Below are 15,974 nucleotides of genomic sequence, written 5' to 3'. Positions count from 1 at the left end.
TCATGTGCAAGAAGATGAATCTGTAGACTTTTCTATTTTTGTCAACGCATGCCGCTTGTTTTCCAGCTGCTTCAGGTCTCCTCTTGCAAGATGCTTTCCAGTCTCTGAGCCATGAGAAAGGATTCCATCCTGAATGACAACATTCAAAATTAAATTCATCTAGCCTCAGCTTTACTGCCTGTCCCTGCAGTCTCCATGGCAAAAATGTTCCCTGCCATTTCTCTGGAACTCCTCAATCAAGCAGGCTTTCCACTTACCTACTATGCATTTTTGTCTGTTTCACTGAGTTCATTGGGCCCATAACTTTCTTAGTTCAGGAGGAGAGATTACTTTATCTGCCCCAGCTACAGTGGAAGTACACAAGTAAGGGATCACTGCTAATTAATATTGTCTGGAGACATGGAGTTAGTTCCAAATAAAGTGGTGTTTTTGAAGGGATCTGAATGCTTTGGAAATAGTGTGTGGGTGTTGGATTATTATGCATTATTCAAGTGTGTGACTTTGGTTTTTCTGCCCGCCCACCCATCTCCGCACTGGGTTTCTGCAGTCGCTCAGAGGAAGCGAAATGAGCTCCGGAAAACTCCCGGCAGTGGCAGCCCCCACCAGCTCAAAATAGTTTGGGGGAGTTCTGGGGGTGGGGGCATGGCGGGTACCCTCCCCCACCCTTAAAGCAAGATACCCCCTTCGGGCTTCCAAACCCCCAGTGTTCAACCTGTTCGAAGGCCTGTAAAAGTACAAGTTTGCACGCATCCCTAGTGTCTTGTCCAGAAGTACTTGTACTCCAAACTATGCCCGAAGGCAATTCCCAAACCATGCTCCCTTCCTGGAGGGGCAGAAACTTGGGTAGAACAATGAAGTTCATCCTTACATGAACTGGTCAGTCTTGGGTGTGACTTTGCCTAACAAAAGGCAGAAGTAGCTTGTGGAAGTGCATGTGGAAATGAGAATAGCTAGACCTAAGACTTACGTTGAGGTGGAGATGATGCTCCAAGTATCAAGATATATATTTTGGATTTTGATGGGCTGCCTCTGCTCTGGTGGCTGACAGCCAATTTAGTCTGTTGATGATCGTTTGGGAAATGCTTGCTCTCATCTGAGTTGGTGTAGAGTGTTCTGGTCATGCTATCTCTCTTGCGAAAAGCGAGTATTCGTCCCTTGAGACATACCTTTGAATTAGGTCTATTTGCTGACTTGTTGCCCTCCCTTGAGATACTAAGAGAGGGGCTGGGGATGGCCGGGCCGCCTGCATCAGAGCAGTGGGTTAGAGAAGAAGGGGTGTGCACAAACCATGGTGCACAAACACCATGCTGACCACGCAGATGGCAGCCATACATGTGCAGATGCCATGTGCGTGCTGGTACTTGGCACATGCGCTGCCCCAGCAGGAAGCTACAGGTGTGGCAGAGAGCAAGTAAGGGCCTGCCCTCCTCTTTCTTAAAGCTCCTGATCCTCACTCACAAATGGTGCGCGAACTGCAATTTGGGCACACCTCTATAGATAAGGGAATTGACAGCCCTGTACTGCATGAGCAGAAACTTAGCAGCAGGGTGGATTTGATTTAAATCACGATTTAAATCACTAGCAGGGTGGATAAAAATTAAAAAAATCCGATTTAAATAAAAAAAATCCGATTTAAATAAAAAAAATCAGATTTTTTTATTTAAATTGGATTTTTTTTATTTAAATTGGATTTTTTTTATTTAAATCGGATTTTTTTTATTTTTATCCACCCTGCTAGTGATTTAAATCATGATTTAAATCGTGATTTAAATCAGTTTGATTTAAATCAAATCCACCCTGCTTAGCAGTATAGAAGCTCGGCTTCAAAAAGTGTTGGATATATTTCCTTTTAAAAAACTTCTTAATGTGGAAGCAAGGTTGTATTCTTAAGTCAGAAAGTCCTTGGTGTATTTGTGTGTTGGGTAACTTTGTAAATGAAACTTCATTTTTCAGACACCTGAAAATTCCAGATCCTCTTCCCATATTATTAATAATAATAATAATAATAATAATAATATGATTTCTATACCACCTCTCCAAAAATGGCTCAAGGTGGATTACATAGAGAAATCTCACATATTTCAATGGAAATTGATTAAATACTGCCACAGAACATATATCTGGCATTAGTTAAATGATTAAAGGGAACTCTGTCTGCCAGTAAAACCTTGGTAGACTTCTTTTAAGAGTAAAAACAACTAACATCACATTCTGTAAACTTCATTCTGCTAGAAAAAAAGATTTTTGTGCTCTTCCGCAGCTTTATGTATATACATATTCATAATTTACAGCGTATAATTTCTAGTCATAACACTGCTAGTTGGTTAAAAAAACAGCTTCATGAATTGGTAAACAAGCCCATTAAAGTGAAGTTGAGCACCTTCGTTCTCTTAACAAGGAACAGTCGGGGATTTCTTCATCCAAACTTTTCATATGTTGGCTCTCATGACCAGCAAACTGCATATCCCACAAGTGATGGAAGATGTGCATGGCTGGCTCTGAACCAGGAAGGCACTTGCAGGATTTCCCCAGGACTGCCATATTGTCAGTTGTGTGTGCAGAGAATCTTGTACATATTGGAAAAACTAAAGCTGTCCCTAAATATGTGTTTCCTCAATGGCTTTCAATTTAAAACAGAGCCAGGGTAGTCCAGATGTATCAGGTTATGGTACACTTGGAAAGAAATTCTTGGTTTAGCTTACCCATTTTAATGATTTTAAAAGAGAGCAGTCTTTCTGCAGTTGAATATCTCAATCCTTATCACTGGTGTGAAGAACAGAAAACATCTTCTTCTCTTATTCCACAGGTTTCCTATGCGCGACCAAGTTCAGCTTCCATTAGAGATGCAAATCTGTATGTCAGTGGTCTCCCAAAAACTATGACCCAGAAAGAACTGGAGCAGCTATTTTCCCAATATGGACGTATTATTACTTCTCGCATTCTAGTTGACCAGGTCACTGGTAAGTAGACAGCTGCTCTGCACTGCCTCTCACTCTTTCAGCCTGGCAGATTGTGAAATATTCCACCTTCCAATACAGCAATCTAGCCTTCAGAACATATCAAAGGTATATGTGGGCCAGAAAATACAATTTTCTGCTGGAATTGTTCATAAATATGCATGGACAAAAATAGATTGTGGAGTGTAGTCAGCCAGCCTGAGTCATTTCCACCTTGAAGGTGCAGGTTTGAAGCCTGTTTCATGACTTGTAATAAATTTACAGCTGCTATAATCTTCATTTCCAAGCTACTGAGTGAAAATAGTCCCTCTGCGCCTTATAAAATGCTAATAAACAGTCTTTTCTTTTTTATAAAGAAAGCAAAATCATATGCAGAAGTGCTCAGCAGTTCTCTCAGGCTAAGATTACACAAAACCCAAGCTGGTAATTGCTACTAAGACTTTTTTAAAAAAGTTGCATTATCCTACTGTTGAAGAACATGAACTGTGAGATTCAGAGGAAAACATGCTAGGGTTTTTTAAAAAAAAGTCTGAAAGGCATATTGATTTGATGTATTAAGATTGAATAGTTCATTTTTACTACACACATTCTTAATTCTCCAGACATTGCTAGCTTTGTGAGCATATACCTTCTCTCTGTCTTTTGTGCTATAATACGATCTGAATGAAATAGACTAATCCATTAAAGGAGTCTGAGTATGGCTCATCCTTCCTCATTACCAAGGTTTAATTCAATTTACATTTTATATCCTGCTCTTCCTCCAAGGAGCCCAGAGCAGTGTACTACATACTTAAGTTTCTCCTTACAACAACCCTGTGAGTAGGTTAGGTTGAGAGAGAAGTGACTGGCCCAGAGTCACCCAGCAAGTATCATGGCTGAATGGGGATTTGAACTCGAGTCTCTCCGGTCCTAGTCCAGCACTCTAACCACTACACCACAGGGATCTCTCAATTTGCTATGTGTTGCAGGATTCTAAGAAAACATCCAGCAGGCTGATTTCCCCCCTCTTAAATATTTTCCAGGCTTCCTAAACTGATAGCATTAGCTTCATCTATATGAACATAATTAAAAACTTCTACAAACTGAATTGTTTGCAAACTTTTTAGTGTCTTATTTTGAAAGAGCTAGGGAATTGCATACAGAAGCAGGTTTTGCTACTTGGATCCCATTTCCTTTTGGAAATAACATGTATGAAGGTTAGCAGCTAATTTTTGGAAGCTCTTACAGTTTTGGATTCTATTAGATTATCAGTAGTAAACTGTTTGCACAATTGGGTTCTGTATCAGACATTCGTTGTATTTCCAACTATGGTCACGAGGTTCAATAGGAAAATTGCTTCAGTGAATGTCCAGCGGGGTATGCATGTGTTTGGATCATCTGCCATATCCATAATCCAGCGTATAATGTATACTAAAGTAATAGTTCGTTTATTATTAGTATTAGTATTATTAACTATTAGAAGTTGTCGAGGGGGGGGGAGACAATTATATTGAGTTTTCTGCAATTAGAGAAGTCTGGTTATAAAAAAGTACATGTAAAGTACTAAGTAATCAGACAAGAGTGTACCTGGTTTCATAGCTCTAATTTAAATGTGTGTAAGAAACATGCTCATGTGCCACAATCTTGTTTGAACTGAACTCCTAACCACTATATGGGAAGCATTCAGATGAAATCTGCCTAGCCAGATTCCTGGTTTGCTTATGGTGCAATGATCACATGGAATATATGACCAGCATCATGTTTAAATCAAGACTGATATTTTTCAGTATCAGTGCTTTGAAATATGCTCATGAAATACAGATGATAAATATGGAAAAAATAAATATGATATGGGGTTACGTATGTCATGTGAAAATTGCCCCTAACAGTGCATACATGTGTGCTGAATTACTTCCTGTTTAAATTTGAAACTTTAAATAATGAGCTTAGTCAATATGCAAACATAACAGGTGGGAAAATTGAACCATACATTTAGTCTGGTGTGGGGAGTGGGGCGTAGAATAGTGGAACAAAATTTTGAAACTAAGTAAGTTGAGGTTCAGATTTGCAATGTGGGCTGTTCAGTATTAGAAATCTGAACTCTATACCTTTGCGTTGTAGGTAAATTCCTGTGATCTAGAAAAGCAAGTGAACAGATTTCTGGAATATGTCAATATTGTACTAAGCTAGGTGTACTGTAAAGAATACTTCACACAACACTTATGTTATAAAGGCACAGTACTGCCTATAAAGTTGAAGTGAAGTAATGTTCATTCCAAGATTATAAGCCCCCAACATTCTATCAGTCATGAAATGCAATCCATTTAGAATTTAGCCCAGAGTAATTGGATGATAAGCACCACCTCCTTTCCAGATTTTGGTGCAGATCTGCTGTGACACATGACTGAGATAAGACTGTTTGAATATGGACCCTGATTTTACTTGATGGCAACCTATAGCCGGCCAAGAGTAACATAACTTTCTCTTGCCTCACATCCCGAAATTTAGGTTCATCATGGAATGTGTGTGTAGTATTGAAAAATGTTCATTCACTGTTTCTCAATAATGAAATATTATAAAGACTGAAATAGTGAAATATAGTTAAAATGTGACCGAGGGCACAGCCTCCAAGCAGAGAGTACATTTCTCTCCTTTAAACCAGCTTCCGAACATATAGTACATTGCTCTCCTTTAAACCAGCCTCTAAACATATAGTACATTGCTCTCCTTTAAACCACAGTCTTTCTTTTAATGGTTACTAACTCTTGCCTGCTCTCTCTCTGCTTAGTGTGTGGTAAGGGGCTCTTGCCTTAAAAAAAAAAAATGTTATCATATGCCACCCTCTTGGGATGCTGTAAATAACGTTATATGAGCACAATGTATGTCCTGGGTGGGAAGGGGGTTTATTTTCTCCTTTTAAAAACAAAAATGAATCTTTCAGTTCAGTCTCCTTGCCAGTAAGTTTAAACCAGTAGATGGTAGCCTCTTTGTACTTTTGTCTCATTAGACTCCTAGGGTCTAATGAAGATGCATGCATTCTTATATTTGGAGGCAGTGCCATCTGATAGCTTTTAAAATGTCCTACTTTCTGTACAATGGGAAGTGGGGGAGGCAATTAGACATTAAGTGCAATTAAACACACCACCATGTAATGAAACCTCAACTTACAAATCTAAGATGGGCATGGAAGAATACTTATCATCTTTACTTAAAAATGGCTAGTGCATGTTGGCATTGATAGCAATCTCGGTGCACTTGTCACTCAGTCTTCTAAATCAGGGCTTGACAAACCACAGGTGCCAGTTTGCTATTGTAATTGAAATTTAATGGTGAAATTTAACCAGATCAGAGAAAACGGGCTCAGTAATTGCTTCATAGAAATCTTCATATTGGGTCAAAGCTGTCTACCTTGGCTCCTCCTCTTTTACTGTTGAACTGCAATTCCTGCCACCTCTTTCCTTTCTGAGAGTCCTCCTGGGTGCTCTGGCCTCCTCCACCTTCACTGTGTAGGCAAAGAGGCCCCTTGCTTTTTTGCATGGAGTAGTATTGGAAGAAAAAGCTGGATAATGAGAGTGATGGCAAAGAAGGGCACTATGCTGGAGGAAGTGGTAGCACGCAGGAGGCATTGATATCCACAATTTTAGAACAGGAGGAGAACGCTTGCTGGCTGAGAAGTAGTGCTGAGGCTGACGATGTGAACAGCTGGGTTGCTGCATAGGAATACTTTCTGGGCTGCCCGTTTCTTCCCTACTAGGAGGTGGCCCCTGGGGAAATGTGACCGCTCCCCTTCCCCCACAACTGTGTTTTTCACAGAGTCTAGTAATTATGTCAAGTGTCATAAGAACATAACAGCCCTGCTGGATCAGGCCCAAGGCCTATCTGGTCCAGCATACTATTTCACACAATGGACCACCAGATGCTTCTGAGAAGCCCACAGGCAAGAAATGAGGCCATGCCCTGTCTCTTGCTGTTGCTCTCCTGCAACTGGTATTTAGAGGCATCTTGCCTCTGAGGCTGGTGACGACCTATAACCACTAGACCTAGTAGCCATTGATAGACCTGTCCTCCATGAATTTGTCTAAGCCTCTTTTAAAGCTATCCAAGATAGTGGCCATCACCACATCCCAGGTATTCCATAGATTGATTATGTGCTGTGTGAAAAAGTAGTTCCTTTTTGTTGGTCCTAAGTTTCCAGGCTTTCAGTTTCATGGGGTGGCCTCTGGTTCTAGTAAGAAAGGGAGAAAAAACTCTGTCCATTCTCTCTGCTCGATGCATATGTCTCCCCATAGTCATCTCTTTTCCAAACGAAAAAGCCCCAGATGCTTTAGCCTTGCCTCATAAGGAAGGTACTCCAGGCCCCAATCATCTTGGTTGTCGTCTTGTGCACCTTTTCCAGTTATACAATATGCTCCTTAAGATATGGTGCCCAGAACTGTACATAGTACTCCAAATGTGGCCATACCATATATTTGTATAAAGTAATTATAATATTAGTATTTTTTTATTGTCAATCCCCTTCCTAATAATCCCTAGCATGGAATTGGCCTTTTGCACAGCTGCCACGCACTGAGTCGACACTTTCAATGAGCTGTCCAACACAACCCCAAGATCTCTCTCTCTCTCCTGGTCAGTCACTTACAGCTCAGACCCCATCAGTGTATATGTGAAGTTGGGATTTTTTGCCCCAGTATGCATCACTTTACACTTGCTTACATTGAACCACATTTGCCATTTTGTCACCTGTTCACCCAGTTTGGAGAGATCCTTTTGGAGCTCCCCACGATCTGTTTTGGATTTCACTACCCTAAAAAATGGTTTGTTATCTGCAAATTTGGCCATTTTCCTGCTTACCCCAGCTTCTATATCATTTATGAACAAATTAAAGAGTATTGGTCTCAGTACAGATCCCTGAGGAACCTTTTAGTTCCCTCCATTGTGAAAACTGTCCATTTATTCTTACCCTCTGTTTCCTGTCCTTCAACCAGTTACCAATCCACACATGAACCTGTCCCCTTATCCCATGACTGCTAAGTTTACTCAAGAGCCTTTGGTGGGGAACTTTGTCAAAAGCTTTTTGGAAGTCCAAGTTTACTATGTCGACTGGATCACCTTTATCCACACACCTGTTGACACTCACAAAGAACTCCAAAAGGTTAGTGAGGCAAGACTTGCCCTTGCAGAAGCCTTGTTGGTTCTCGTTCAGCAAGGCCTGTTCTTCTGTATGTTTAACAATTTTGTCCTTGTATGCTTTCCATCAATTTACCCAGCACAGAAGTTAAGCTAACTGGCCTGTAGTTTCCCAGATCCACAGAGTTTTGAAAATTGGAGTTACTTTAGCTACTTTGCAATCCTCTGGTACAGAGTCTGATTTTTTTAATTTTTAGTTTCTCAAGACAGTTTAAAAATCCTCTCTTATCACCTCATATTGGCCCAGTTCTTTTGTCTCCAAGCCTGAGAAGCTCATTTCCAGAGTGGGTATATTGTCAGTACCCTATGCTATAAAGACAGATGCAAACAACTCATTCTGCTTCTCTGCAATCTCCTTATTCTCCTTAATAATCCCTTTCACGCCCTCACCGTCTAATGGTCCAACTGCCTCCCTGGCAGGTTTTCTGCTTCCGATATATTTAAAGAAGTTTTTGTTATTCCCCTTAGCACTTCTAGCTATATGTTCCTCAAACTCTCTTTTTGCGTCCATCCCTTTTTGTCTCCTTGCGTTTCTTTTGTGAGAGTTTGTTTCTTTCTGTTCTCTTCATTTGGGGAGGACTTCCATTTTCTCAAGAAAGTCTTCTTCCCTTTTATAGCTTCCCTGACTCTACTTGTTAGCCATGCTGGCGTCCTGAACTTGGTGGTGCCTTTTCTTCTTCTGTACATTCCAACTGTGCTTCTAGTACTGTGGTTTCAAATAAGTTCCATGCTTTCTGAAGTGATTTGACCCTCCTGACTTTCACTTTCACCTCCCTTTTTATTAGTCCCCTTATTTTTGAGAAGTTTCCCCTTCTGAAATCTGGTGCTTTGGCAATACTGCACTCGCATATACGCTGAATTGGATCACACTATGGTCACTGTTCCCCATTGGTTCTTCAAGTCTGGCGTCTTGCACCAGGTCCTGGCCACCATTCAGGATTAACTCCAAGGTTCCCTTCTCTCTGGTTGGTTCCGTGACCAACTGTTCTAAAGCACAGTCATTTAGCATGTCCTGGCTACTAGATTTAAAGATGACTTAACTAGGCCTGTTCTAAATCAAATTCATGTATGTTGGAATTAGTTTGGGAAAGATGAATATATAAAGTAAGTGTTCAGTATGAATGTAATATAAACTAATTCTTGAACAGCATTGCAAGATTGTTTTAAAAATTACTGTACAAATGCTGGTAGAATTCTCTTCTCCCCTGTACCACCACCACCACACTCTGACTTCTTGTGTCACTTTTCACTTTAAATTTACTCGTTACAGATGTAACTTAGTTTGCAAAGTTGTGAAAACATAATGGACTAAATTGCAGGATTATTGCAATACTCTTCCCTTTGTATGTCCCAAATATCAGGCATTGAAATACGTTGCTTCTGACCATGGAGACTCCATTTAGCTTCCTTGATTAAGACTCTTGGTGTTGAGTTAATTTCTCTAAATGACCAGTCTCCTTTCTGAGAAATGAATAGGATTGACCCACTTTCAATTGTAGTTTCTGTCAACCAGCCTCCTATTAAGCTGTGGAGCACAATCCTGTTCATGTTTAACAAACTAGGTGAAGTGACTTAAATATCCAGAAGTATGATTAAATTAGCTGTAATCTTTTTCTCTCACTCAGAAAACTAACATAATTTATTCCCTTTTATTAAAAAAAGAATCCATACACCAAGAAAATAAAAATATCAGCCTTTGGTTCAGCTGTCAAGGTGCTTACAATTTGTGCTCATGCTCAAAAATGATTTCGAATTTGAAGTTAATGTGGTTTGCCTTAACTTTCATGCCATGTAAGCAGTAAAGCTTTATACAGTGGCTTATATTATGGTGGCTTTACAAAGTGGCTCTATGCACCCACATTTTTCCTTGGTCTTTTGGCTCGACATTAGGGTGGGAGGGATATCTCCAGGCAGAAATTCAACAGGTGCAGTTTCCCACTCTGCTAGAGATGCACCTGATTAATTTTGGGGAAGCACTTTGCCTTGCTGACATATATAGGGAAAAATTCACCTTCTTTCTCATATTAAACTGAAAGGGTGTTTGATCTTTTAATTCATCCTGCTGAGGTGAGGCATCAAGCTCTTTGGAATACTTTGAATTATAATGGGGTATAAGCTGTTAGCCAGGGGCATAGGGAGCTTTGCAGAGGCCAGGGACCTACAGTGGCTCCACCCCCCCACACACACACACACCGCTTCACAATCATGGGCCCCCAAGCCCTACCGCCTGCATCTGACTTCAGATGCAAGGGGGCGGGGCCCATGTGACGGGGGCCCGTCAACCCTGGCAGAGCCTCTCCAGTCAGTGGGTTCATGAAATTGTTGACTGGGAGCTCCTTTCTCTGTTTTCTCAAGAAGGCAGGGAAAGTTTCTCCCTGTCAGCAATTCCGCTAACCTCCTGACTGGGGAAGCTCTGCCAGGGCTTACAGGCCCTGTCCTTGGCATGGGCACCACCCCCTTGTGTCTCATGTCAGATGCAGGGGGTGGGGCCACTGCCTGGGAGCGGGTCCGTTCAGACCCTCTCCTTTCTCCCCAGACAGCGTTTCAATCAAACAGCTGGCTGGGCTTCTCCCCTGCCCCCAGCACAGTCAGCATTTCAGTGAAGCCCTGGTTGGGGAGAAAAGGAGTACACCTCACACTCCCAGACAGCCAATTTTTTGTTGGCGGGCTGGATGCAGGAGGTAGAGACACCCTCATATCATTGCTTCATGGTCCCTCCATCCCTGCTGATAGCCACATCTCTGAACTGAAATATATTGCTGTAGTTTTCCTTTTTAGTGATTTCAAGGTGCCATAACAGTTTAGAGAGTAGCTTTTCTATAATTGTGGGATGTGTTGCTTTTAATGAAAAAACGAAACTCCTGATCTGTTCTAGTACATTATTTCTTGCACTCTAGCAGACCCTTCATTTCAAGTGAAGGATTACTGTTATATAGGGAATATTGCCACTCCACATACTATTGTGGATTTGCATTTATAATATAAATATATGTACATTCTTTTTTGAACCAATAAGTTACATTCTCCTAAACGTGCTCATTGCTGCTTCTCAAGATATTCCTTTGCATGTATGTCTCTACTTCATTTCTCTTGCTGAGAATAGCTGTATTATAATGAAATGCTGGCCCTTAACTAGGGTTTTGAATACAGAGCCATTGCACATTGCTTTTTTGCATCTGATGGTTAACGATGGTGAACACCAATTTGAGAATACTCTAAATTTAAGAAAGCAAGGCTTAGAGCACCACTTCTAAGTTACATTGTGTTAACCATCATTACATTGGACAGGTGCAACTGGGAACTATAAATGGAGCAGGAAGAATTCAAATCTCTGGCTGCTGCCAGAGACTTGGGATTGGGCCTTCTCTGTAGCTGCTTCTGGGCTATGAAATGAGCTCCCTATGGATATTAGAGGCTTAAAAGTTTTAGCAGCCTTTAAAAGTGCCCTAAAAACATATCTTTTTAGCCTGGGCTTTAGTGTATACTGAAATGATTTTAAACTGGTGTTGATTTAATAGTTATTTATTTGTGTGTTACTGTTATATTTGTGAACTGCCTAGAGCCATCTGGGTGAGGCGGTATAAACATTTAATAAATAAAATAAATATGGAGTAGTACTGGGGTATTAAGTAAGTGATCTTCAACCATCTATCTGTTGTGTCTGGTCTTGTTCTTCATTGTTTTATGTGATCTTGTTGGCTTACATCTGGCTGTGAAGCTGGATTCATCTTTTGAGCCTAACAACAGAAGTGAGTAATGAACAAACCCTATGTCTTGTACTTTTATGCAGGAGTTTCAAGGGGCGTGGGCTTCATCCGGTTTGACAAGCGGATTGAGGCAGAGGAGGCCATCAAAGGCTTGAATGGGCAGAAACCTCCAGGTGCCACTGAGCCAATCACTGTAAAGTTTGCCAACAATCCAAGCCAAAAAACCAACCAGGCCATCCTTTCCCAGCTGTACCAGTCTCCAAACAGAAGGTATCCTGGACCTCTAGCTCAGCAGGCTCAACGTTTTAGGTAAGTGGAAGAATATGATGCCTCCTGTGTCAATCATTCAATTTGCAGTTGCCTTAGGACACAATGAAACTATAACTTGCTAGATAATTTCTAACTCGCCCCTTGTTTATTTGAAATGCATAACAGTAAATAACTTATTTAAGAGCACTGCCATCTATTGGTAGCTATTAACAGGTGAGACGTTTAAGCAGCTAACTGGTAACATTTGAACTTTTTTCCAATTTGCATCATGATTTTAAGCTTATTTTTGATTTTCTATAGTAAGTAATTCAGTTTGTAGTACACTGGACAAGTTCCTTAACTGTCTTTAAAACTTTACCTCTTAAAATGTCTGTTTACTTCTGGCTTGGAGGAGTTGTTCTGGGTCATCGTCCTTGCTCATCCTTCTCACTTTAAATTTTTTTTATTTTGTGGAAACACTTTTAAAAAATCATCAATGGGTGTGGGTCTCTATTCTTGAGATACTGAGCTTACAATCCTATGCTTTCCTCTGTGATATTTTGGTGTACTGAAAAGGACAGATGGTGTGAATTTAAACAAATATTGTGTTAATCCACATTCATGAACTGCTTGAGGTCTTGGTATTAGCTTAGTGCTTTTTCATGAATGTTCTTGTGCATTTGTGCCTCTTTTAAACGTCATGCTGGTTTGCACTAGAAACCAGTTTTTAGAAGGAATGGTTTAAAAAGAAAAAACATGGAGGCAGTAGATATTGCTGTGCAAAAGCAGACTGGAAATTTGGTCAAAGGACTGGTTGTCCTTGGTTGACAGCAGAAATCTTGAATGGAAAACAAACAAACCAGAGTCCCTATGACTCCCAATTTTAATGTGTGTCCATTAAGCACCTGGCCAATAGTGGGCTTATTTAGCTCCAAGGAATTTCCTGGCATTTTGTGTTACTAGCTTGCCTATTCACAGAGCATTCTCTATAGCAAGCTTGCTGCTGTTGCAGGAAAAGGCAGTTGGTTTTTATTCAGTATTCAGTGGATTTCCTGGTCTTCCTAGAGAGTTTTTGATTTTGTTTTTGTTTTTTCAAAGAATACTCTGTCAAACCGCTGAATATTGAATAAAAGTAGACTTGCCCTTTTTCCGTAGGCAGACTGCCTGCTCCAGTACTGAGTGCCGGGGCAGAGGTAGCACTGCTCAGAAGAGGAATCCCAGAATGCACTGTGCCTGAAGTAAGGTCATTGGGGAGTTGCTGCACTGACATGAAAAAGAGGTAAATAAATTCCTGCAGAAATGGCTGCTGCCAGGGTTGAGGCACACAATATCCTGTGGCCTTTTGAAGTCCCTGAGCAGTCTTGATTCAAAACATTGGTCCAGCTCTCCCCTATATTGCCTAAAAAACATACAAATTGTGGGTGATATTCATGGGGTTGGGAACAGTGGCAGCTGATTCTGAAGGGAAGGAAGATATGGCATATAAGCTGGAAATACTTGCTAGTTAGTGTTGAGACATGTCCCAGAAGTGATTTCCATACAGTTTTACCTTTGCTTTCTTAACTAATGTAAACAAAGAATAGTTTTACTGGGTTACAATCTCCTGATAACCTGAATGTCGATGCTGCCTAGACTGCTTTTAGTGTCAGTTTTGTGTACTTGAAAGATTTTCAGATTGTCCTACAGTAGTTTTTAATGACACTTTGAGAGCACTATGACATTGGTTCTATCACTTGTCATTTGCGTTCTTAAAATGTTGACTTAGAAGTTGATCATGTGGACCTGTTTCCTTGTAAACCTGCTTAAAATATTAGCTTAGATCTTGGAAATCCTCAGTGCAGTGCCCCATGCCTTAAAACTCACTGCAATGATTTGATAAACATGATAAATATCTCAGTTGAGTTAGGGGACTAGAAAACATTCTATCTCATTTTGCAGGAAACTCGCATACTGCTATGGTCAGTTGCACTAGATGTCTCAAGCCTATGAGTGTTACATTATACTGTTACTTGAGTTAGAATGTATACCGCTAACCAGTTGCGCTTGAGCTTGTGTTTGTCATACTGCTTGGATCAACATACAGGTATTTTGCCAAACCTATGTACCACATATGCTGAAGTTCTCATGCTTTACACTGGAGCAGGAAAGTCATGTCAAAGTGGAGTGGCTTCTTTATCCCTTTTGCTCAGGTGTCTGCCTGAACAGTAGAATTTCCTGATAAGGGATGGCTGTGTTAGTCTCTGATTACAGTACGGGGAATTTTCACAGACACGGGGAATCTAGAAACATCTTTTAGTGACTTGCTATTATTTCTAAGGTGAGGTTAAGGATGTTTTAACCAGCATTTTTGAGATTCCCACAGTGTACAGGCCAATGGTTAGGGCACCTGGCTTTTCACATGATGTTTTTTTGTTGCACGTGGTCTTCTCTAGTAAACAATTGACTACCTAATCAGTTGGACTGGAGCTGACCATATCAGTACTTTCTTGTTTGCCTTAATTAAACTAGCTTAACTGGATGGCTAGCTTAGGATGGTTGTAGATACCTTTTAAAATGGATTGTTTCATCGGCTACTTCAGAGAGGAACACTTATTCAGGTGCACCTCAAAACACTCACTGCTGCTTACGTATTTGAAGGTATCCAACTACGCCAAACTATCGAGCACTTGCCCAAGAAATCTGTTTGCACTGCAATATTAAAAATAGCGCATCAGTACTGTCCTGGAATTCCCATTCCAAACATATGATGTTGAGGTTTCATTGGTTTCTATGTAGGTTCATAGCTATATGAGATCTTACAATTTAAAAAAAAAAACTTGCTGAAAAATGTTAAAGGTGGGTAGTTGATTACTTTAATTGCTGCCTAGATTTTATTTGGAAAATGTGGGGCAATCAGTTGAAGCTTGCCTTTATTCCACTGTTCAATTGATAATATTTCTTTCTTTATTATTTATTTATCAGATTTGTACACCACCCCAAACTTTCAAATCTGGGCGGTTAACTATAGCATAAAACAAGTTAAAGACACATACAAAAACTTAAAACAATTCAACAATTTAAAATAAACCAGAGATTAAAACCTAAAAATTTCAAAAAACTGAGAAAGCTTGGGCAAGAAGATGGGTTTTCAGGTGTATTTTAAAAAATTGCCAGAGATGGGGAGGATTGTATCTCAGCAGGGAGCGCATTCCACAATCTCGGGGCAGTGACCAAGAAGGCCCATCTCTGTGTAGCCACTAAACGAGTTGGCAGTAACTGGAGACGGACCTCCTCAGATGACCTCAGTGGGTGGTGGGGCTTGTCGTGAAGAAGACGTTCTCTTAAATACCCAGGACCTAAGCAGTTTAGTGTTTTATAAGTTATAACTAGCACTTTGTATTCTTTCCGGAAACCTATTGGCAGCTACAGTGAGGGAAATAAGTATTTGATCCCCTGCTGATTTTGTCTGTTTGCCCTCTGACACAGAAATGACCAGGCTATAATTGGAATGGTAGGTTTATTGTAGCTGTGAGGGACAGAATAACAACAAACAAACCCTCAAAAGCTTAGTGACCAAAAGTCAGCGGTGGATTTGCATTGTAGTGAGGGAAATAAGTATTCGATTCCTTCACAAAAGATGTCTTAGTACTTGGTGGCAAAACCCTTGTTGGCAATCACAGAGGTCAGACGTTTCTTGTAGTTGGCCACCAGGTTTGCACACAACCCAGGAAGGATGTTGTCCCACTCCTCTTTGCAGATCCTCTCCAAGTCAGAAAGGTTTCGAGGCTGATGTTTGGCAACCCGAACCTTCAGCTCCCTCCACAGATTTTCTATGGGATTAAGGTCTGGAGACTGACTGGGCCACTCCAGGACCTTCATGTGCTTCTTCTTGAGCCACTCCTTTGTTGCCTTGGCT

The 15,974-nt window shown here is 40.7% G+C and overlaps 1 protein-coding gene across 20 annotated transcripts in view; it reads left to right on the top strand.

The window, feature by feature from the left end:
• The window catches only part of ELAVL2 (ELAV like RNA binding protein 2), a 185,189-nt gene that overhangs the window by 153,626 nt on the left and 15,589 nt on the right, over positions 1-15,974 (top strand). For 18 of the 20 annotated variants that reach the window (XM_053298729.1, XM_053298738.1, XM_053298723.1 and 15 more), the window contains 2 exons: positions 2,807-2,960; positions 11,914-12,139. In XM_053298729.1, the coding sequence (XP_053154704.1) occupies positions 2,807-2,960; positions 11,914-12,139 (380 nt within the window). Of the gene's footprint in view, positions 1-2,806; positions 2,961-11,913; positions 12,140-13,234; positions 13,359-15,974 lie in introns of all 20 variants that reach the window. The other 2 variants (XR_008316722.1, XR_008316723.1) reach the window with 1 other exon arrangement.

Source organism: Hemicordylus capensis, chromosome 2 (genome assembly GCF_027244095.1).
Source record: "Hemicordylus capensis ecotype Gifberg chromosome 2, rHemCap1.1.pri, whole genome shotgun sequence".
In the NCBI taxonomy this organism is placed as follows: Eukaryota; Metazoa; Chordata; class Lepidosauria; order Squamata; family Cordylidae; genus Hemicordylus; species Hemicordylus capensis.
The sequence above is the reverse complement of the archived record's forward strand: the minus strand, read 5'-3'. Positions and strand labels throughout refer to the sequence as shown.